The following is a 25,452-nucleotide window of genomic DNA, read 5'->3' on the forward strand; positions in this document are numbered from 1 at the left end:
TGTCCTAAACTCTGGAATTTTCTCCATAAATCTCTCTGCTTTTCTTCTCTTTTTTTCTTAATGCACACTTCTTTGAAAAAACTTCTGGTCATCAGACTCCTTCTATAGCCTGACATCCAATTTTGTTTCATAATACTCCAGTAAAGTGCCTTAGAACATTTAATTACTTGAAAACACCATATAAACACAAGCACTTGACATTGGGAGTGGCAAAAAAACAGATTAAGAACCTAGATCAATAATCAGAGCAGGGATTGCAAAAATCTCACTTGGCTTCCTTAGGAAACAGGAGATCAATTTGCCGGCACCTAATTTACTTTATAGGATAATGATCTTATATAGGTAATTTCTACCCTTGCCTTAAACAATCTCAGTTCTCAACTGATGGAATGGAATGGAGTGAATCAGTATCCAATGCATGAGCCAAACATTTGTTTCTCCAGGAAAAGAATCATCAAAAATTAAAACATGTTTTTCAATTGAATAACTTCTAAGTGTTTCCGCAGTTCTCACTAACCAACTGTGTTGAAATAAACATGCTCTAATCTCATCATTATTTTATAAACCTCAATCATAACTCCCCTAAATCGAAGCATTTCTGAAGTATAGTCTATCTGAGTAACTAAGATGTTTTGAACGGTGAATCAACCTTGTGGTCAAAATTAGCATGAAAAAAGATAAATATAAAAATGTCATTTTGTGACTTTGGGCACTAAACTAATGCTCTTGGTTCCAGCAAAAGCATTTTAAAACTAATTACAGCCTTTCAATGTACAGTTTTTTCCCCAACTCTTGGCACTAGATTCACAATTTGCAACACAATATCAAACACGTCCAATGGGAATTCCTAAATTCTCATTTATTTAGATGATCAGATCATGATGAAAACAAAATCATTTTTAAAACTGTGGAAAAACGGATTTCCTGTCATTCACAATAATTGTGAAAATGTACATGTTATCACTAATATGAATGTAACAACCTAAAATGGTATAACTGTGCATCTCTGTTAATTTTGGACATGTGTTGAAATGTAAGCATCACTTACCCATTCAGTGTACAGCTTTGTTTCAACTCTTGGCACTTTATTTGCAGTTTTAAGTATGACATCATAAACACTCAAGAATATTAGTTCAAAATCCTTGAACTCTGGTTCAAATTGAACACTGGTGTTTTTCAGGATCAGACGCAAAATGAAACCTGGGTGTTCATAAACACGAATGGAATCCTAGAAATAAAATTCCAGACATATATAATTGAAGTGAAAACCTTTCTCAATGGGCTACACTTTTATTTCCTCAGTACTTCTATGTGGCTAATTTTCTTTAAACACATAACAATTATATCCAAATGTAAGAAACTTACTGTCCAGTAAGCAGTCTATTACACAAAGTAATATGTGGCAGAATATTATGCTTAATAATTAATCAGACAACATGCAGAATTTTAAGCGGTGTAACATATAAGTTGTGTAACATAAAAGCCAGTGTATAGTTTATATCCATACAATTTTGATACCTCTAAGTGCAAGGGGGCAATTTAGACATATAGGCTCTTATTAGAACAACCCTACAGACATCGCTCTTTGTTTCACAATTTTCTCATTTCTATCAATGAACCTATGGATTGTATTAAAAGTGACACTGTTCCCTTAATTGAAGAGACTACTTTATATAGGGTGTTATCACCCCCCAGAGTGACAACACTTTTTTATTTTTCACGTTACGAAAACAATACGAAAAATTTAACAAAGACAACTTCTATTTGTTTAAAAGATACAGGTAAAATAATCCAATTAGTTGGAGCCAGAAAGTTTACGGTATATTTAAAAGTTCATAAATTCATAAGATATAGGAGCAGAATTTGGTCATTTGGTCCATCGAGTCTGCTCCACCATTCGATCATGGCTGATATGCTCCTTATCCCATTTTCCTGCCTTCTCCCCATAACCCTTCAACACATTACCAATTAAAAATCTGTCTAACTCCTCCTTTTTGTTTGTGATCTGACACACTGCAGTGGTGTCATGAGCAAACTTGAAAATGGAGTTGGAGCAGAATTTGGCCACACAGTCATAAGTGTATAATGAGTAAAGTAAGGGGCTGAGGACACAGTCTTGTTGAGGATAATTGTGGAAGAAGTGTTGTTATCTATCCTTACTAATTGTGGTTTGTGGGTTAAGAAGTCTAGGATCCAGTCACAGAAGGTGGAGCCGAGCTCTAGGCCACGGAGTTTGGAGATGAGTATTTCTGGATTAATGGTGTTGAAGGCATAGATCAGTTAGATAGTCAATATCCTTTCCCAAAGGTAGGGGAGTCTCAAACGAGAGGGCATAGGTTTAAGGTGAGAGGGGAGTGATACAAAAGGGTCCAGGAGGCAATTTTTTCACACAGAGGGTGGTGAGTGTCTGGAACAAGCTGCCAGAGGTAGTAGTAAAGGCAGGTACAATTTGTCTTCTAAAAAGCGTTTAGACAGTTACATGGGTAAGATGGGTATAGAGGGAAATGGGCCAAATGCGGGCAATTGGGACTAGCTTAGCAGTTTTTAAAAAAAGGGCGGCATGGACAAGTTGGGCCGAAGGGCCTGTTTCTGTGCTGTAAACCTCTATGACTCTATTAAATTTACTCACTGTCCCATCATCCACCACAGTTTGGGGTAGTGAATTCCACAGATTCACAACCCTTTGGGAGAAGTAGTTTCTCCTCAACTCTGTTTTAAATTTGCTACCCCTTATCCTAAGACTATGACCTCTCGTCCTAGAATGCCCCACCAGCGGAAGCACCTGCTCCACATCTACTTTACCCATACCTTTTATCATCGTGTATACCCCAATTTGATTTCCCCTCATTCTTCTAAATTCCAGGCAGTATAGGCCTAAACTGTTCAATCTCTCTTCATGTGACAAACCCTTCATCTCTGGAATCAATCTAGTGAACATCCTCTGAACTGCCTCCAATGCCACTATATCTTTCCTCAAATAAGGGGACCAAAACTGTGCACAGTAGTCCAGGTGCACTCTCACTAATGCCTTGTATAGTTGCAACAGTACTTCCTTACTTTTATATTCTATTCCTTTAGCTTTAAATGCCAACATTCCATTTGGTTTATTATCGGCTGTACCTGCATGCTAGTTTTCTGTGACTCATGAACAAGGACACCCAGATCCCTCTGCATCAGAGCACCCCGAAGTCTCTCCTTATTTAGATAATAAGTCGCCTTCCCATTTTTCCGACCAAAATGCATGACCTCACACTTACTAACGTTTAACTCCATCTGCCACATTTTGGCTCAATCTCCTAACCTATCTATATGAATTTGTAAGGTTCTTATTTCCTCATTGCAACTTACTGTTCCCCCTATTTTTGTGTCATCTGCAAATTTGGCTGTAGAGCCTTCTAGCCCTGTATCCAAGTCATTCATATGGATTGTAAATAGCTGGGGCCCAAGGACTGAACCCTGTGGCACCCCACTTGTTACTTCTTGCCATCCAGAAAAAACAATATTTATCCCAACTCTCTGTCTTCTGTCCATCAGCCAGTCACCTATCCAAGCTAATAAATTACTCCTAATCCCACGTGATCTAACCTTGTGAATTAATGTTTTGTGCGGCACCTTATCAAACGCCTTCCGGAAGTCTAGTGTAGATGTATACTACATCTACAGGATCCCCATTATCCACTTTGCTTGTTACATCCTCAAAAAACTCTAGCAAATTAGTCAAACATGATTTGCCTTTCATAAAACCATGCTGACTCTGGTGGATAGCATTTTGACTTTCCAAATGTCCTGATGTTGCTTCCTTGATAATTGATTCTAACACTTTCCCAACAACAGATGTTAAACTAACTGGTCTGTAATTTCCCACCTTTTGCCTCCCTCCCTTTTTGAATAAGAGTGTTACATTAGCATTTTTCCAATGCATTGGAACCTTTCCCATGTCCAGTGAGTTTTGGAATATTATAACCAATGGATTCACTATCTCCGCTGCCACTTCCTCTAGTACCCGAGGATGTAGGCCATCGGGCCCGGGGGACTTATCTTCCCTCAATCCCAATAGTTTGCTGAGTATCTTTTCAATCTATGTTGAGTGTTCTAAGTTCTACCCTTTCTATTATTATATATTTAAAGGAGTCACAAGTAGGCTTACATTAACACTGCAGTGAAGCTACTGTGAAAATCCCCCAGTCGCCACACTCCGGCGTCTGTTCGGGTACACTGAGCGAGAATTTAGCATGGCCAATGCACCTAACCAGCATGTCTTTTGGACTGTGGGAGGAAACCGGAGCACCCGGAGGAAAAACGAGCAGACACGGTGAGAATGTGCAGATTCCACACAGTGACCCAAACCGGGAATCAAACCCGGATCCCTGGCGCTGTGAAGCAACAATGCTAACCACTGTGCCACCGTGCCAAGGGGAAAGTCTGCTGGTGACAGGAAAGATGCATCCTGCTGAATTTTGCAATCCCCTGCTGGGTGTGGTACAAACCAATTTCCCTGGGTAAACATTTCTGGTCTCTGTAATCTATTCAAAATGGGGGTGGAGGCTTTATACTACTCGGTTTGATGCAAGCATTCCCATGCTATGGTTACTGGCGCACCATGCAACAAGCATGTGCACACAACGGAGGGGGGATTCTCCCAAAAGAATTCTAAGTGTTGAATTCGCGGGATAACTGGAATAATTCATGCTGTTTTTTTAGTGGGAGTTCACATTAGAATTTCACGCAGAGTGGCAGCAGGACCCCCCACCCTCACCTCCTCCAACTGCACCCTAGGCTCCACCCCCTAGGCTTCACCACCATAAGCCCCACGCCTTTGGCTCTGCCCCATGCCCGATGTGCAGTGCCAAGGTGCTCCCTGGGCATGGACACTTTACACCTTGGGCAATAGCAACACTGCCAGGGTGCCCATGCCCAGGGCGCACCAACACCCACCGTCCAACACCCTGGGGGTCCCCGATTGCCCCCCCTTTATTCCAGGGGGGGTCAGCCCGATAGCTCCCTGAAAGTGGAGAGCTATTGTAATCCTTGCTGGAGTGAAACGTTCTGGCAGGGTGGGAGAGGCTCACAGGCCTGAAGAATTCAGTCCCGGGCCCGCTAATCACATTTAAATTACATGAAAATTAGATTAAAATAACTTACCTGTCTTCCCGCCAGTTTCCAACATGGATCTGATGGCACCAGGAATCCGGGGCTGGGAGATGCGTGCGCGGCTGGACCGCATACGCGAATCCCGCGCATGCCCAGACACAAGATTTTCCCACCCCGTTGCACAAGAAAACTAGCGTTTATGGGGTAGGAGAATCGTCCCCAACATTTCCAATACTGCAAAATTGGAGCTATCGTGTATGTTAGAAAATGGTGCAACCATTTTTAAAATTACTGAATATTAGCTGTGGTTACGTTTTATTGTTTAAATTGTAACAGCAACCAAGTGGAATCCACTTGCCAACCAATCAGCACTCTCTTCTTATACAGTATAAATTGATGCTCTCCCATTATTGTTGGCAATTTGTTACAAATTATCCTGACGAGTGCAAGACATAAAATCAAGTCTCATTTTTAGCAATACTCAAGTTCTGTACTGCCAAACAAGTAACTCTATCAACCATGAAAAATATGAAATAAAAATTTCACCATATTTCTATAAACTGCACAATGTTAATTAACAAATATATTCAGCAAAACATTGCATGTTTCTGACAAACATACCGGCCGTTGTACAACCAGATCAGTATAGTCTTGAATGGATTTTAGGGTTAAGCTTTGCAGTTGTGAAGTCATCAGAGTAGCAGCACAATTAAAGAAAGACAGTAGTTTGGCACGATTGGTATTACTGGGAACCTGCTTCCGTTTATTTCCAAGGTAATAAATATTTTGGACTTCAGGAAACCATCTAAAACACATTCATAAAATCATCAGTTAAAACCTGAGTATTAAAGCTTATTTTTCATTTGTAATAAAGGTTATGGTAATTTTAATGTTGGTGACATCTTCTTACAAACATAACTTTCATAAGAATCTTTGTTTATCAGATAAATGTACAGTGGAGAAATGATTAAGGGTCAATTAATAATTTCTATTTGACATTTTTTTAGAATGATCATACTTTTTAAGGAGTTGATCTTTTGCAGATTCAATTTGCCTCATAAATAAGACCTGGAAAGTGGTTAGCTCCATTGAATCCTTACGATTACGAAATTCATCAACATCAATAAACCGTAATTGTCTGCAAAAGAAAAATAATTATTTTTCATGCACCATTTCACTCCATTTCTAAAGACAAGAGTAGGTGGCATATTGTTAACGTCACCAGACTGGTAATGCTGACGGCCTAGGCCAAAGCTCTGGGGCCATGGGTTTGAATCCCACCATGGCAGCTGATGGAATTTAAATTCTGTCAATAAATCTAGAATTAAAAAGCTAGTCTTGGTAATAATGACCATCAAACCATTGTTGATTGTCGGTAACAAAACTCCTTCTAATTCACTAATGACCTCTAGGGAAAGAATTTTGCTGCCCTGGTCTACATGCGACTCCAGGTCCACAGCAATGTGATTGACTCTTAAGTTACCTCTGAAATGGCCTAGCGGACCACTCAGTTGTATCAGACTCCTGCAAAGTCTGCAAAAACGAATGCAACCAGATGGATAACACAGCATTGGCCTAGGCACCGGAAATGACAACAGAAAACCCAGCCGTCAACCCTGCAAAGCTCTCCTTGTGCCAAAATTGAGGGCACAGTTCCCAACTTGACATAGTCACACTCACAGAAGCACATCTTATAGACAACGTCCCAGACACACCATCACCATCCCTAAGTATGTCGTGTCCCACCAACAAAACAGAACCACCAGAGGTTGCTGTACAGTTGCGGGAGGGGGAGGGGGGGGGGGGCGGGGGGGGGGGGGGGAGGAATTGTTTTGGGAGTTCTCAACATAGACTCTGGACTCATGACATCTCATGGCATCAGGTCACACATGGACAAGGAAAACTGTTGACTAACGCCTCCCTCAGCTGATGAAGCACTACTCGTTCATTTTGAACACCACTTGGAAGATGTACTGAGAGTGGCAAAGAATGTATTCTGGGTGGGAATCATCAATGTCCATCAATGCACCACTACTGACCAAGTTGGCTCTGAGTGCTAAAGGACACAGCTGCTAGACTGAATCTGCAGCAGGTAGTGAGGGAATCAATAAAATAAATAACCTACTTGATCTCATCCTCCCCTACCTACAGGTGTGTGTGTATCAGCCCATGATAGTTTGGGTAGGAATGACCAATGCACATCCTTGTCCCATCTTAACATCGAGGATATGTTCCATCGTGTTGTGTGACATGACCATTGTGCTAAATGGGATAGATTTCAAACAGATCTAGCAACACAACACTGGGCATCCATGAGGCACTGTGGGTCATCAGGAAGTCATGATGTGGAGATGCCGGCGTTGGACTGGGGGTGAACACAGTGAGAGTTTCAGTAACCTGGTGTTGTTAAAACTCTCATTGTGGTCATCAGGAACACAGTAACATGTCTCACAACACCAGGTTAAAGTCCAACAGGTTTATTTGGTAGCAAAAGCCACTAGCTTTCGGAGCACTGCCCCTTCGTCAGGTGAGTGGGAGTTCTATTGAGTGGGGTTACTGAACCCCCACGACTTGCCTGGACTTGCAAAATCTCACTAACTGTCCTGTCTGGAGACAATACACATCTCTTTAACCTGTGCTTAACGCTCTCTCCACTCACATTGTCTGTACCTTTTGAGACTTGATTACCTGTAAAGACTCGCATTCCAATCATTATTTTGTAAATTGAGTTTGTGTCTTTATATGCCCTGTTTGTGAATAGAACTCCCACTCACCTGACGAAGGGGCAGTTCTCCGAAAGCTAGTGGCTTTTGCTACCAAATAAACCTGTTGGACTTTAACCTGGTGTTGTGAGACTTCTATGTTTACCCCAGTCCAACGCCAGCATCTCCACGTCATCAGGAGCAGCAGAGTTGCATACAACCACCATCTGTAACATCATGACCCACTATATCCCCCACTGTACCATTATCATCAAGCCAGTTCAATGAAGAGTGCTGGTGGGCATGCCAGGAGCAGCACCAGGCATATATAAAATTGAGGTGCCAACCTGGTGAAGCTACAACAGAGGACTTGCATGCAAATAGTAAAGCAGTATGCAACAGAGATAAGCAATCCCACAAACAACGTATCAGGTCTAAACTCTGCAGTCCTGCCACATCAAGTCATGAATGGTGGTAGACAATTAAACACCTAACCGAAGAAGGAGGCTCCATAAATATCCCCATTCTCAATGATGGGGGAGCTCAAAACATCAGTGCAAAAAAGGCTGAAGAATTTGCAACAACCTTCAGCCAGAAGTACAAAGTTGGTGCTCCATCTGTGCCTCCTCCTGAGGTTCCAAGTATCAAAGATGCCAATCTTCAGCCAATTCGATTCACTGCATGCAATACATTCCAGCAATATTATTGAAGACTGATGCTCCAAAATTAGCTGTCTGCTTAGCCATGTTGTACCAATACAACACTGGAATCCACTGGCAATGTGGAAAACTTCCCAGGTATGTTCTGTCCACAAAAAACAGGGCAAATCCAACTCTGCCAATTACCATGCCATCAGTCTACTCTCAATCATCAGCAAGGAAGGGATCATCAATAGAGCTATCAAGCAGCACGTACTCGGGAATAACCTGCCCACTGAAGCTCAGTTTGGGTTCAACAAGGGCCACTCAGCTCTTGACTTCATTACAGGCTTAGTATAAACATGGACAAAAGGATTTGCCTGGGTGAGTACATTTCCAACAACACTCAAGAAATTCAACATCCAGGGCAAAGCAGCTCATTTGATTGGCACCCCATCCACCACCCTCAACATCCACACCCTTCACTACAATGAAGGGTGTGGATGCATCCACAGGATGCATTGTAGCAACTCACCAGGGCTCCTTTGACAGAACCTTCCAAAACGTGACCTCTACCACTTAGAAGAACAGGGGCAGCATACACATAGGAACACCACCGCCTGCAAGTTCCCCTCTAAGCCACACACCATCCCAATTTGGAACTACACCCCCATTCCATCACTGTCCTGGAACTCCTTTCTTAACAGCACTGCAGGTGTACCTACACGACATGGACTTCAGCAGTCCAAGGTGGCTCACCACCACCTACTCAAGAGCACTTACGAATGGGCAATAATAATGATGACCTAATCAGCTTGAAAGAATAAAAATTCAAAACAAATTTATAATTTCTTACTATTAAATTGTGAGGCACTGCACTCTATAGTTACAAATAATCATAGAAGGGAACAGAAAAAAATAATTTTGCTGCATATATAAATGTATCTTTGTTCACACACTTAAATCATGTTTTTAAATATTTTTTATAATGGAGGAACACATGGAATGTAGATGGCAGAGAAAATGCTCCAATCCAGGTAGGTAACAACAAGCAACAATACTAAGGTACTATGTAATATCTTGCATCATGTGGGATGAAAATTACACAGTGACAGGCTGCAACAAGAAAATACGGATAAAGACCAAGGCCGACACTCTGCAGACTCACCCACAGCGGGGATTCTCCTGTCCCACTGCAGTGAATGGAGATTTGTCTGAGCGTCAAATTCTCCATTTTCACTGGCAGTGGTAGCGGGGCATATGAGACCAGAGAATTCCAGCCCAAACATATTTTTATCACTTTGTGATGGGTGCATTAAGTACATAAAATTGGTGAGCTGACCCCATTCCTTACATACCTAAACAGAAGAGCCAAAAACAAATATGAATCCAACATTTTAAACCAGGTATTTTACATGCCGACTTGGAATGAGGCTAAGAGTCATTGTGCAAGTTATTTTAACTAATTTAACCACATAACTGGAGTCACAAGTTCATAGGACGAAAATCAACCCCTTACAAACAACTGAGTGAAACAAAGGGGAGAATTTCAACAGGACTGATCCACTGACAGTGGTTGAATTGTGAGGGGCTGACGGGATAGTTGGAGCAGGGAGCAAGTCAGGAACCTGATAACAGCCACAGCAAAGCCCACAAGTTATCAGCCAAAGCATTAATATCCCATTTCCAAATTTCCCAACCAATCAGAGAGTACAGTCATGATAACAAACCACACCTGTCAATGGAAGGTGTTCTATTCAAAGGGACCCCAGCAGGAATCAGAATGGAACATTACAGACTGATTAGGCAGGTTTCATCAAACAGAAGAATTGAAGCATAATGTGGGAAAGAACGCCTTCCAGCAGTCAGATCCTTCCCTGGATGCTATGAGCTGTCATTACCTGCAGAGAGTTGTTGTTCTCCATGAGCGGGAGGCATCAAACAGACAAGGTTGGAAGTGGTTGATGAAGTAATCAGCAAGAGTGCAATTCACCACAGCTGGATTGTTTGCCAAAACAGATTCAATGATCTTGTGGGAGGAAGAAAGGAGAGCAGCATCCCACATTCTGATGTCAACACCTACAACTCAAACTTTCCCAGCATTCTCCAACACAACACTCCTGAGAACAATGTACATTACAGCTCCATTTACTCCTCGTCCTCAAGGCACCACCTCATTTTGATTTGAATTGATTTATTATTGTCACATTAGTATACAGTGAAAAATAGTGTTTCTTGTGCTTTATGCAGACAAAGCATACCATACGTAGAGAAGGAAAGGAGTGCAGAATGTAGTATTACAGTCATAGCTAGGGTGTAGAGAAAGATCAGCTTAATGCGAGGCAGTCCATTCAAAAATCTGATGGCAGCAGGGAAGAAGCTGTTCTTGAGTCGATTGGTGTGTGTCCTCAGGCTTTTGTATCTTTTTCCTGATGGAAGAAGGTGGAAGGGAGTATGTCTGGGATGAGTAGGGTCCTTGATAATGCTTGCTGCTTTTCCGAAGCAAAGGGAAGTGTAGACAGTGTCAATGGATGGGAGGCTGGTTTGAGTGATGGATTAGGCTTCGTTCGTGACCCATTGTAGTTTATTGCGGTCTTGGACAGAGCAGGAGCCATACCAAGCTGGGATACAACCAGAAAGAATGCTTTCTATGGTGCATCTGTAGAAGTTGGTGAGAGAGTAGCGGACATGCCAAATTTCCTCAGTCTCCTGAGAAAGTAGAAGCGTTGGTAGGCTTTCTTAAGTATAGCGTCCACATGGAGGGACCAAGACAGGTTGTTGGTGATCTGGACACCTAAAAAATTGAAGCTCTCAACCATTTCTACTTCGTCCCATCATATTGTTACATATCATCTTTTCCTGAGGTTTATCAGATTATTTTCTTGAGGGCTGATACAGAAGTACTCTACCATTCAGCAAACTCAAACCTTGCACCCTCGACAGACCAGACAAAGTTTTTGGAGCTTTAAATCAGCCTTTATTCACGCTATAGCGAGGGAGTCTGCCTTCCACAAGGTATGTTATAATTCAGGTCAGAAACTCCAAAGTGTTTTATGAAGTCTGCCTGGATCGTAAGTTTTGATATTTGAATTTGGCTAGGGTAAGTATGAGATGTTTCACTTCGAGGGAGCTTTTATCAAACAAAGTTTATTTAAGAATACAATTAATATGCATAGAAAGAAAATTAGCAATAACTTTTACCAATTACAAACAAGAAAAAAACAACCATGACATTGTATAAACCTTAACAAATATATGAATTGGTCCAACCAAACAACCCTCGTCACAGGTTTAGCACAGAAAATACAAATACTTATGTGATGCTGGAACTTAGTCATTTGGTTGGATGCTGCAGTTCTCTTGCTATACACAGTGACAAGCTTGAAGTCAGAACAACTTCCCAAAACACCAAGGCGAGACAAAGACTCTAGGTCCTAACTAGCAAAGCGCTAACAGCAGAATTTTCACTCCCGGATGGCAAGAATACCTGCTTCCAGCTAGCCAGTAGGATTTCCAATACCAGGGAGAGAAAGAGAGAAACATTGCTTTTCAGTCTGAAGTCCAAACATCTTCTAACCAAAACAGCAGCCAAACCGAAAGTGAAACCTTGAATTCACCATGAAAAAAAACTGTCCAAAACACATGACCTGCCACCCAGCCATAAATTCAAGTCAGTGCATTAAGGCCAGATTAAAAATAAACAAACCCCCATTAAAACCACTGAAGCAGCAATTTAGAATCATAGAATCCCTACAGTGCAGAAAGAGGCTATTTGGCCCATCGAGTCTGCACCGACCACAATCCCCCCATATCCCTACATATTTACCTGCTAATCCCTCTAACCTACGCATCTCAGGACTCTAAGGGGCAATTTTTAGCATGGCCAATCAACCTAACCCGCACATCTTTGGACTGTGGGAGGAAACCGGAGCGCCCGGAAGAAATCCACGCAGGCACGAGGAGAATGTGCAAACTCCACACAGACAGTGACCCAAGCTGGGAATCAAATCCAGGTCCCTGGAGCTGTGAAGCAGCAGTGCTAACCACTGTGCTACCGTGCCACCCAAGCAATAAAAGAACTTTTAGCAGACAGCCAGTGCCACAGTGAAACCAAAGGGCCTGCTTACAAACTGCAAAGAACATGATTTTTTAAATAAAATTCTTAAAGGTATACTAGCGTCACAGGTGGCATACAGACTTGCTGAGTGATACATGGCATGAACAATTATAATTTTGCTTATCTTACAAGTAATTTGCATTTGCCAATTACAAGTGTACATTTGTTCTGCAGTCATTGGTGTCTAATTACAACTAATAGTTCTGATTACTCCATTATTGTCCGATGAATATAGTTAACCAGTTACAGCCTCCATAAGCTTGTCTAAATTATAATGATTAATTACTAATGAGGTACGCCTAAATGGCTACACCATCCAAATAACCACACTTGTTGTTACACCTACGACCTTGTGATGATCAGAATTCTCACCCTCTTGTCCCTTGGCCAGCTTGTTTGTACTGCCCATCCGTACGGGGGAAACTGTACTGTAACACCTTCATAGCATCTTCCCAGAGAATCATTCAATACTTATTTCACAGGGGAACTCTACTGTATTCAATTATTTTAACCCCTTCAGTACCCCCTGTTGGCCTTTGGCTTTACCCAAAAAGGCCAAATAAGCAGTTGAAAATTCCTTTCTCCTGCCTCAGCTTCCCGCTCAACAGCAAACACTAGAAATGGACTTCAATGCTAGCAATGATGTTATTACATTCTAAATGGCCTAAATAATGCAAGACTGATTCGTAATTTGCTAAAGGGATGTGTGATCAAGCTGTGATGGTCCATGATTGATTTTTAATTTGTTTCTCGAGTGTGATGTTCACCTATTAATATCATTTCCCATTGTTCCCTATTTTGTGAACCAAGTAAACTAAATCAAGTAAACTCAAGGGTGCCATAGTCGCCCCTGACTGGCCTTCTAAGGTGTCATTTGTTTCTGTTAACTTTTGTTAAGATAAAAGAACATTTTGTTATCTCCCTTGTCCATTTGTTCAGAAAATACGCTGTCATGTCCTGATGACTGAACCTTGAGCACCTTGTCTCAAAATATCATTAAGCTGGTATTGAATCAGACCCCTATCAGTGATTGATAGGGGGACTGTTCTGTACTCAATTAACAGGGAAACTCTACTACACTCAGTGATTTTAATCCCTTCATATGCTATTCTTTTTAGTTTATAAAAGTGCTATAGTTCAGGACAGTATTTTTAAATTTAGAGTTAGTCAAGGGGGATATGTGACACTTGCTGTGTCTGCCTGACAAGTAAGTTCGAGTAGTTTAATTGCCAGAGAGCAAAACAAGTCTCAAATTGCTTTATTGAGAGGGAGGTGCAAAGTACTTACACTTGGGGACAATGACAACTGATCTTAAATCTTCAATGGGCAGATCCTGCGGCTCCCAAAATCCCAGAAAGATGGTATCAACAGCAAGTTGTAAACAGTTGGGCTTGAACCTATCCCTTTACTTCTAAGTTGAAAGGGAGCTGTCAAAAATAACTGATTCGCATTTCCAATCAGTTACAATGTGTTCCTGTTGTCATGGTGAAAAAGACAGAGAAAATCATTTTGAGATCACAGAGTTCCAATTAATCCCAGAAATATCATAGGCAGAAGAAGTTGCAGTTTTTGTCTTGTGCAGTCTGTAGCCAAGTGAGAGGTAGAGAGCAAGAAAAAAGATAGAATCAGCCAGGCCTGCACCTTTAAGCAGAGAAAATGCTGACTCTGTCATTCACCATGCTCATGCTCAGTTTGAAGACCAAATTCGTTAAGAGTTAAAGAGGCTGAACGATTTGCCTAGCTTGGAACTAGAGGAAGAAATCTACAGTGTAATCCTCCCAGTAAGAGACAGTTCTAGGATTAGAAGTTATCTGGCTAGAAAAGTAGAAATGAAGCAAATCAATGGAAACTGGGATCAACTGTGAACTCTTTGCTAAGAGTTATTTAACTTGGGCAAATGTAGAAACTGTATATTTCTCAATTTAAAGTATAAGTTGCCATGTTTTGTTCGGAATGTTTTATTAGTCATTTGATATAGAAAATGTTTTTATAAGGTGCAAAATCTTGAAGTATTGTCCTTTCAGCTAATAACTAAAAGCTCAAATTTCTCTTTAAAGGTTTTTAGTCTCTAGGAGGACAATAAGTCGAGAGCTTCAAGTTTTTAGGTGTCCAGATCACCAACAACCTGGCCTGGTCCCTCCATGCTGACACCAAAATTAAGAAAGCCCACCAACTTTCTCAGAAGACTAAGGAAATTTGGCATATCCGCTACGACTCTCACCAACCTTTACAGATGCACCATAGAAAGCATTCTTTCTGGTTGTATCACAGCTTGGTATGGCCCCTGCTCTGCCCAAGACCACAAGAAACTACAAAGGGTCGTGAATGTAGCCCAATCCATCCCGCAAATCAGCCTCCCATCCACTGACTCTGTCTACACTTCCTGTGAGAAAAGTGCTCTCCAGCTTTTGACCAGCAGGGATGTGAACCGAGATCATGAGAGGGAATATTGAGAAAAGGCACAAAAGAATGGGAACTCCGCTCAAGGCACTTCTAGTTCTCATAACTTGACCACCACCTCCCTCCCCACCCCAGTCAAAGCTCCACATGCTGTCTCTTGCCTCAATTATTGCGTTTACTCCTGCACAGGTGCAAGTTGCAATTTTTGGGCTGAGCACTCATGAGCTCCAAAGCCCAGAGAATGTCTGTCATGGGCATCACAGCTGTCAAAGTAGGGGGATGGTCAGCATGAATGGTCATGATGTGGAGATGCTGGCGTTGGACTGGGGTGAACAAAGTAAGAGTTTTAACAACACCAGGTTAAAGTCCAAGAGGTTTATTTGGTAGCAAATACCATTAGCTTTCGGAGCGCTGCTAATGGTATTTGCTACCAAATAAACCTGTTGGACTTTAACCTGGTGTTGTTAAAACTCTTAACATGAATGGTAGCATAGTAGTAGTGTTACTGGACTAGTAATCCAGAGTCTTAGACAAATGCTCTGGAAATATGAGTTCAAATTCCACTACAGCAGCTGGAGGAATTTAAATTTAATTAATAAATCTGAAATAAAAAGCCACTTTCATTAATAATGACCACAAAATCTCTGGATTGTTGTAAAAATTCATCTGGTTTATGAATGTCCTTCATGGGAGGAAATATGCCGTACTTACCAGTCTGACCTACGTGTGATTTCAATCTTAAAACAATGTGGTTGACTATTCACTGCCCTCTGAAATGGGCTAGCAAGCCATTCAGCTTTAGACAGTTCACCTGCTCATAGGCAACTAGGGATGGGCAATAATACTGGCCTTGTCAGTGATGCTCACATTCCCAGAAAGAATCAAAACAAAAATAAAGCAACCTGCTTCTAACTTTAGCAAAATCACATGCACAGGGGCATGTGGAGTTAATTGGTGAAAAAAAAGAGTTTTTGTTGCACAAAGGGATTCACTTGAATAGTGTAGAACTGTGGCACTGTCTTAATCTACTTGAAAATGTGATTGAATCATACACTTCTGTGGTGATTGTCCCTTTAAGGATCCAGCTGCAGAGTAAGAGTCACATGACCCAGGGAACCAATCAGGGAATCACCCTGGTGAGCTCGTGTTTCTGTTCCAGAATCTTCTCGGAAGCCGACTGGCAGCCATGAGGCTGCAAGCCTCTGTATTACAGTTATATGTAAATAAATGTTGCAGTTGTGGGGGGGAAAGATTGCTCTCTCACCGGTAACATTCCAATCCTAGGCACTTGATTGGCCCTTTTAAATCTTCCTGTTCTATTCATGGCTGGATTTGCCTCCCGTTTTAAAATTACATCTTCATTTTTAGTGCCGCTGCTTCCAGCCCTAACTGGTGAACCGTGTCATTTTGCATGCTCCTCCACCATCTGCAGTGCATTCTTAAAATTTATATCTGCCTCTGCTTATAGCTTCCTTTGGATGGCCTCATTATTTACCCTGCAGATTAAACAGTCCCGCAGCATATTGTTGAGAGTGGCTCTGAAGTCGCAGTGCTCTGAGACCTATCTTAACTTGGTAATACAAGTTGCAATATTTCCCTAAGGGTTCTTCCAGTTGAGGTAAATTTAAATTGTGGAAATATTACCAATGGCTTCGGGTTGTATAGTGTATTTTCATCAATTCAACTATCTCAGGGAATGACTTGGAGTCAGTTGTGTTTGGGGATGTGAGGCTGCATATTAAACTGTAGGCCTGAGTCCCAAACATGCTCAGAAGGACTGCCTTTCTCTTCCCCTCCTCCTCAATTCCATTGGCGTGAAAATGGTAGCCCAAACATTCAATGTAACTGTGCAATCCTCCATAGAGGCATCAAAAGGATCTATCCGTCCAAACAGAGGCATTTCTGCAAACACTCTTCTGTTTCTCAACTTGAACTGAACTTCAATGTGACTTTATAATTATCATAATTATGGGATCCTTTTTCTCTTTGGAGCTCGTCAGCAATGTAATACTCCAATTCACCAGTTAAGTAAATCACAATTAGATGACACTTCCTGAGACTATATCACAATAAACACACAAAGAGGTTTGTTCCAATGTATGTGCCTGCCCTTTACTGTGTTGTTAGTGTGTGCTATTTTCCAGAAAACAATAGAAAGTCTATTGCAAGGGCTACCATGAGTTATATACCTGGATGATGTTTTGAAAACGGATCAACAGAAACTGAGCACCTAGCTAAATTAGAGGAGGTGCTAAAGAGATTCCAAGAGGCTGGAGTTCACCTCAAGAAAGAGAAATGTACTTTTCAAGCCACTAAGGTAGCCTATCTGCATCTTTGGGAATGGCCTGGCCAGCCAAAGGTGCAAATCCATATTGATTATGTTGGTCCATTAATGGACACAAAGCTTTTGCTCCTTGTCGATGCACAAAGTAGATAGAAGTGTTTGAGGTGATGAAAACTGCTGATTAATCCAAATAAGCCATCACTGTCATATATGTATCGTAAATCCAACAACTCCAGCAAATGCAAGAGCCCTCTGGTTCTGACTGGCCTCATCAGTAGCAATGTGAGCATATGTTGCAGCCTTGGCAAACAGCATTGATCATCTGTAAGGTGCATTCATGGGCATAAGGTTCTAAAATCAGCAGACCCCTGGAAGGAGCCACAAGTGATAAAATCAGCTATGCTGGCCACCTGGTTCATTCAGCAGGGGGTCTTCTTTCAGGAGGCTGCAAATGTCTGCAACGACCTGCAGTGAAGATTTGAGCCTCTTGAGACACTGGTTCTGGAAAAAATCGAGAAAGCTGGCCCTCTGTGTACTGAAGGTATTGTCCCTTACAGCTAAAACTCTGTGTCCAATTCCCTTCGTCTTGTGGATCGAAGAGAAGGTTGCTGTTAGTGTTGTTCCTGCTATTGAGGAAGTCACTGCTCATGTTCCTCATCAGAGATCAAAAGTTTGTATTAGTTGCTCCCATGCAATAGTGAACGCTGACATCAGGGATGTACAGATCATGATGAGTAAAGTCAAAAATAACAGAAATTACTCAGAATATTAGAAATCACCTTTAAAGTGGTGAAAGCGCACACTCAGAGAAGTCATGTAAGCAAAATCCTTTCACCTAGGTGAGGAAGCAGCTGTGCTGTTTCAATCTATAAAAACTTTCCTGCCTGTCAATTTTACAGCCCTGTCAATCACCACCGTGCTCTCACCTCGTTGACTGGCAAGTTTCATACAGCTCGGGAATCTTGTGTTCTGGCTGTTAACACCAGAATGCTGGGTTAAATTTACAATTAACTGATTTTGAGCATATTAAAATGACAGATTTGACACCCCCAAAGCATTTTCCTGCACACTTGCAAACACTCACCTGTTAAAGGCAGAAGTGAACAGGATCATGTCAGGTTTCCAGCATGCCAGCATTTTTTGCAGATTTAACCCCCACCCCAAAAGAACTGCCTCCACCATTGCATGTTAAAATTCTACCCAAAATAGTTCATAGATCATAGAATCCTACAGTGCAGAAGGAGGCCATTCGGCCCATCGAGTCTGCGCCGACCACAATCCCACCCAAGCCCTACCCCCATAACCCCATGCATTTACCTTAGCTAGTCCCCCTAACGCTAAGGGCAATTTAGCATGGCCAATCCACCTAACCTGCACATTTTTGGACTGTGGGAGGAAACCAGAGCACCCAGAGGAAACCCACACAGACACGGGGAGAATGTGCAAACTCCACACAGACAGTGACCCGAGGCCAGGAATCGAACCCGGGTCCCTGGCGCTGTGAGGCAGCAGTGCTAACCACTATGCCACCGTGCCGCCCCTAAAAATATAAGAGAAATCTGAAAAATGTAGCATGTCCATTGTAACATACAATAATTGCTTAGAATTAAGATGGTAGCTCTTTTGATTACCTAGTTAGAGGAATAAATAGGTATTTGTTGTTTAAAAAATCTGTATTATGGTCCTATTCTTATGAAATGGCATATCATCCGGTTTGCTATGAGCAATTCTATGGGAGGTCAATCAATAATATAAAAGACAGAAAAAATAGCTGCTTGTACTTAAAAGGCTAACTGAGAATTTAATAATGAATTATACTTCCTTAATTGCGGCACGGTAGTACAGTGGTTAGCATTGCTGCTTCACAGCTCCAGGGACCTTGGTTCGATTCCCGGCTTGGGTCACTGTCTGTGTGGAGTTTGCACATTCTCCTCGTACCTGTGGTTTCTTCCAGGTGCTCCGGTTTCCTCCCACAGTCCAAAGATGTGCGGGTTAGGTTGATTGGCCAGGTTAAAAATTGCCCCTTAGAATCCTAAAATGTGTAGGTTAGAGGGATTAGAGGGTAAATATGTGGGGATAGGGCCTGGGTGGGATTGTGGTCGGTGCAGACTCGATGGGCCGAATGGCCTCCTTCTGCACTGTAGGGTTTCTATGGGTTTCTATGAAAAAGTATTAATACCAACTAAATTTGAGATAGGTCACAATGAAATGCTGACTTCTATTTTGCTGCAGAATAACATATTATTATTTTATTGAGGCCCATTGTATCTTATTGTTATGCTATGAATTCCTGAATCTTTGCTCTTACAACATAATACAAGGTTAGGTCAAATTTGCAGATCTTTTTTCATATCCAGCTGATAGTTTTATTCATGTGTAATTTTAGAACATAGAACATAGAAAAAATACAGCACAAACAGGCCCTTCAGCCCACAAGTTGCGCCGGTCATGTCCCTACCTACCGAGGCTTATATATAGGCTTACCTATAACCCTCAATCCTATTCAGTCCCATGTACTCATATTGTACTTTTTATTATTTTATACTGCTAAGAATGGAATCAAATTAGAACTGAATAAAAGTGCATTAACATATGTTATTCAATTATCCAAGGTTGGAAATTACTCTAACCAATTCCCTTCTTTGTCATTGCAAAGGAGGTGAAAGATTGTCCAATTTAAATGAGTTATCACCTTGTTAAAATTGTATTAAATATTCATACAATAGAAGAAAGAGTGGATGAATGCTGGAATTTATTTTCCCAACGTCCAAATTTGCTAAGTAGGATACAGCAAGACTCAGCAAACATAGGCAGGGAATTTACATGCAGTGTCATCACCACTTAGATGTGCTAGCAGGTAAGTCAACCATTTCTGTTTCATAGCTAAAGTCTCAACCATCCATTGCTGTCTCGTTTCTCCCACCCGCCATAGAAAAAGCAACCGAGAAGCGAGTAAGTTTTCTGGCTTCAGTATACATCTTAGTATAAGAACTCACTTAAAAGAACATTGCCAGAGATCCAGGACAGCCAACATAGTGGGATTAATTGAATTCAGGTTCGCCTTTATTAAGTTGCGTGCTGTCAAAAATGACTTGTTCCATGGTTTTGGTACAATTTCCAACCTTAAAAATATGAAGAAATATAGGTTACGCATAAAATTGTCCAGTATTAGGTCATTAAGATAAAATTTCATAGACGCAGACATGAAATAAAATTGGGAAATGTGTAAAAATTAAATTTCATGAGTTAGACTTCTTGGCATCAAAGCATTCATAAAAGTAATTATAGCAACCTAGGAATCTACTGAGATTTGCAGGTAGGTACTGACCATTATAAAATCGATTATTATTTCAAACTGCAATACAATTCCAAATCAACTTGAAATCTGTTACATAAATGTTCTGTGGCAAAGTTGCTTTTTTGGCTGATATGTTGTATCAGTAAAACAACATGTATGGAATGGAATGTCACAGAAACTTATATTTATAGAGCACCAAATATCCCATAATGCTTCAAACAAAACAACAGCAGTTGAGAAGCTGTAACAAGAAAATAATTCAGCAATGATCAAAAAAAATAGCAAAAGGGTAGGTTTTCAAGGCCAAAATTTCCGGAAGTTGATTACCTACACAACTGATTGTGTTACATGTAAAGGAATAAAAAGTTAATTACCTATCATGTATGGTGTCTTCAATCTTTGAATAATATGATGCTTCTACATGTAGTAAGAATAAGTCTATGTTGATTGCTTCTGGGAAAACCAGGTCCTGACACTGGGATACTAATTCATGTATTTTACAAGCGCTTGACAACTTGGCACACCAGTACAGATTATTCAATGGTGGAAGTGATCTTCTATTCTGCCAGTGTATAAAGTTTAACAACCTGCAGCAACCCATTTTGATCAGGAGCTAAAATGGAACTGATTACTCTCTAATTGCCCACCCCAAAAAATCTACACCAAATCAGAGCCTGCAGAATTGGTCAGGTGTGATTGTAGTACATGAGGAATGCGGTCTATAGCCGGAATCCTACAGCTATTCATGTGGTGGGATTTTCTGGTCCAGCTGCAGTGAACAGAGATTTGGCTGGGCACCAAATTCTCTGTCCTCGCTGCAGTGGCAGCAGGGCATGAACAGTCAGTAAGATCATGCCCTAAGAGATCCTCCAGGGAAATTATCTGTTTCTTTTCTTCATTAAGCATCACCACATATCAAACATAATAAAACAGCATCATTCAGGAAAGAGTAGGCAACTGCGGACAACCCATAACACCAACTGTGTACCAAAGGTGCTGCATATTGTAGTTAAATCTAGAAGGCAATGTCTGCTGCATGTATGAGCCATTCTAGCTTCCACACTTACTAAAGGTATGAATTAAAACCTGACCTAGAGCTTCCCAGGAGGTGGCCTTTAAACTCCTCTGAGTTTTGTCCTTATCTCGTAGCAGAAAATGCAATCAACCAACTTCTTAACTATCCACTGCTTGGTTTGTCTTGAGTCTTTGCATTGCAGGAAAAAGATCCTTGTTGAGACATCTCAAATTGTTCCATACAGAAAACATAAATTCTGCAGTGAGTTTTTAATGAGAAATAAATGTGAAAATCCAGCAAGTTCTTAAAAATTGCATTGAGGTTAAGGCCAAAGTGCCACTTGTGCAAAGCTAAAAGTGGAACAATGTGAATTAAGTAGCGAAGTGGCCAATTTGGGCATTAATAACAGTATGCGTTATTCAGTGTTATTTTTGCAGCAAGATCCAGCCCAATAGTTTAGGACTCATTATAAAATGTCAATTCAAACTTTTGAATAACTTTTGGGATCCCCTGGCATTTAACATTAGCGAGGTTCTTAACAAGCGCAACACAATTACTCATATTTTCCTGGCAGGACAAGGTGACACACAACAGAAGGGAGCAGGAGACAATGACAGGGGTCAGGCATGCTTTCATTTACTAAGTTGATGGAGAAGATAGTGTTGTGCAACATGAGGATGGCTGTGACATCAGGTCATCAGCATCAGGCAACACTGAGGCTATTCAGATAGTAGCATGTAGCCTTACGGCCCTTCACAATTTTCATTGTACCCTGATTCAGCATTACGGAAGATTGTGTTATTTTGGACTAGTTGCTTTACATCTCTGTCACCCTGTCACCCAAACCCATCCTTTGATTTTATACTTTTGGATGCTGCCAAGTATCCACCCACAGTGCACCGAGGAGGAAGAGGGATAGTAATCTCATATTGGTGATATAGTGGTACCAGCTCAGACACTAGCATTGCGTGAACTGTTATCAAGTTGGGATCAATGCATGGCGAGTCACTGGGCATGAGTGGACTGCAGCTAAGCCAGAGGGAAAGTGTAGCTTATGTACCAGCTCACTTAAAGACAGTTTCTACTATAGATTCTGCTACTTGGACTCAGGTGAGGATTTTCCGAACGCAGCATGCTGATTACGAAGCACAGACAGTGGCGCATTGGCAGGCCTTCAAGAAGCATGAAAGAGTCCAGCTCCAACATGGCAAAGGGCATCATGAAACCCGTGGGGCCCAGGCTTTACATCATGGAAGTGGTGGCCAACTTCATGACAGCACATGCAGACCCAGCCATGATGCTGAGTCGGTTACTTCCAATACAACAAAGACAGAAGTCACACAACGCCTCATTCCTAATATGGAAGTTCAGACACTGGCCATGAGATCCATGTAGGCTCAAGCTGCTGCCATCACGGCAATACTCAAAGGGATTTGCAGCCAACATACAATCGGTGCTCCAACAGATTACAAGGATTGCTGAGGTGAGTCCCATATAAGGAGCAGTGCAATTGTTGATTTACTGGTCCCGAACCAGATTGTAACAGGACATTGTGGTGGGGTATTAGATGGATGTAATGTCAGGGAATGATCCATAGTGGGAAAGGGCCATAAGTTTTATAGAAACCAAAGTCTCAGCAGGCACTCAGACGGCCAATCCAGAGCAAAGGGCTGAAGAAGGTGGCTTCAAGATTCCTGGTGGCAATAGCTGTGCCCTCACAATGGCAATATCATGGAAGGTGCAATAGGCTATCACAAACTTGACTGTAATGTGTACTAAAGGGCTCCCAACCACTGCCCAGGGATTGAGAGCATTTATTATAAAGATTGCCTGTTCCATGATGTTCCTGGTGATTCCATGGCTCTCACTATGAGCAATTATTCTTTAATGGCCAGGTAACAGAGGGGTGTCATTAGCCATAGAATGATAGAAACCCAACAGTACAGAAAGAGGCCATTCAGCCCATTGAGTCTGCACCGACCACAATCCCACCCAGGCCCTACCCCCCTATCCCTACATATTTACCCGCTAATCCCTCTAACCTACGCATCTCGGGACACTAAGGGCAATTTTTAGCATAGCCAATCAACCTAGCCCGCACATCTTTGGACTGTGGGAGGAAACCGGAGCACCCGGAGGAAACCCACGCCGACACGAGGAGAATGTGCAAACTCCACACAGACAGTGACCCGAGCCGGGAATCGAACCCAGGTCCCTGGAGCTGTGAAGCAGCAGTGCTAACCACTGTGCTACCGTGCCGCCCTACGTTTGTGTACCTTTGTGTAACCTTTGTGTACCTTTGTGTAACCTTTGTCCCCGAGAAGTCATCCTCTGGTTCTACATGGATACCAGACAACAGCGAGAAACGTTCACTGCTTCAGAATGAAGGAATTATTACCTTGAGAGCCAGTCTGGCAGGTATTCACCAATGTGGTGTATTGTGCATGATAGCAGAGCAACTGCACATCGATAAAATGTTCAGAATTTGTGATTCTTTCTCTTTTGACATGGGGGCTGTCCACAGAGCCATGTTCATATAATCCACTGTGTCTACATCAATGCAAATCCCTCTATCCTGACAAAGTGACGATCCCTCTCATGCTGCTGAGGGATTCGACTCTCCTTATGTAACATGACCTCTCTCAACTCAAAGAGTGCATCAAAGAATGGTGCACGAGGAAATGTTGGAATATTGACATTGGCCACCTGGGAAGATCAGGACGCTTTAAAATTCAACACCACTGTGACTGTAATGGCCACTGGTAGTGTAGTCACCAACTCCAGCTGGGGTTGAAGATGGTGACACCATTCCATAACCACCTTCTTGTTGAACTGGTCATGTTCCTGGTCATGTTGTAGATCCAGAGGCATTATAACCACAGCCTCATATCTCAAGCAGGTCTGGCCTTCCTGAATCACTGCAGCAGCTCACCACAAAACCGCCAAAAGTAAGCCAGAGGTCTTTTACCAACTTTTCTACAAGTAAATCAAAACATTTTACCAGTAAGGTAGATGCTTTGTCCTCACCAATCACACCCCCTTCACCCCATCTCAGTGGTGCCTGCCAGACTAGCCCTGGTGCTTTTAGATCCCAGCCACCTGGTTGGGAGAGCAGAGTCTTCACGGGACTTCTTTTTTGTCCAGGTGCAGTCCCAGCAACGGCCACTGCTGAGATTGTTGAGCTACCAGCCCTCCAATTGGCTGACAGCTCTCAGAGGTAAGCAGTCATCCTATAAAATAGCAGCGGCCTCAACACAACCAATTGTCTGATGCCTTAAAATGTGGACATGTGTCCCATGGATGGCCAAGGCGGGGGTCACCCCCAGCTTTCAGGTTCACTGTAGGGATCCCTACCAAGATTATTCAATTCAGGCCATAGAACGAGTCAGGCCTAAAGAGAAAAAGTGTGGGAAATAAACTGAAAGATAGTCTGAACTAAAGAATAGGAGAAATACACAAGAAAAGTTGCATAATTGTTATATTTATTTGTATTCATAAGAAAGGGTATCAAATAATAATCTTTGCACGTTATCTTATACCACCTAGATACGTAAATTGAATGAGTCGTCAAAAATGTAAACAACACACATTCTTGTTACCAAGTTCTACTTAACCTTCCTGTAGTCACATACAAATAAAGTAAATGTTTAATAATTTCACTTAATTTAATCCTTCTTACTCTGCACGATGAATGGGGAGCTCTTTCTTGACTTCCTCTTTCTCTCTGGGATCTCTTAAAACAAAGTCCACTGAAAATGTGAGAAATATATTTGTAAATAATGTGCAAATATTCAAATTGCCATTTTCATACCAATGCTCTCATGAACGTAGCCCACTACTACTTAATATATAATTAAATATTTTTGTGCTATTTCTGACTAATCTGAAATAGCATTTCCAGAAATCA

The 25,452-nt window shown here is 41.7% G+C and overlaps 1 protein-coding gene across 1 annotated transcript in view; it reads right to left on the reverse strand.

Moving 5' to 3' along the window:
* The window catches only part of dnah7 (dynein, axonemal, heavy chain 7), a 468,798-nt gene that overhangs the window by 388,750 nt on the left and 54,596 nt on the right, over positions 1-25,452 (reverse strand). The window contains exons 7-11 of the mRNA XM_078228625.1: positions 25,225-25,294; positions 20,229-20,354; positions 6,110-6,229; positions 5,713-5,896; positions 1,049-1,228 (exon numbers count right to left, since the gene is read on the reverse strand). Coding sequence (XP_078084751.1) covers positions 1,049-1,228; positions 5,713-5,896; positions 6,110-6,229; positions 20,229-20,354; positions 25,225-25,294 — 680 coding nt within the window. The remainder of the gene's footprint in view (positions 1-1,048; positions 1,229-5,712; positions 5,897-6,109; positions 6,230-20,228; positions 20,355-25,224; positions 25,295-25,452) is intronic.

This window comes from Mustelus asterias, chromosome 14 (assembly GCF_964213995.1).
Source record: "Mustelus asterias chromosome 14, sMusAst1.hap1.1, whole genome shotgun sequence".
Classification (NCBI taxonomy): domain Eukaryota; kingdom Metazoa; phylum Chordata; class Chondrichthyes; order Carcharhiniformes; family Triakidae; genus Mustelus; species Mustelus asterias.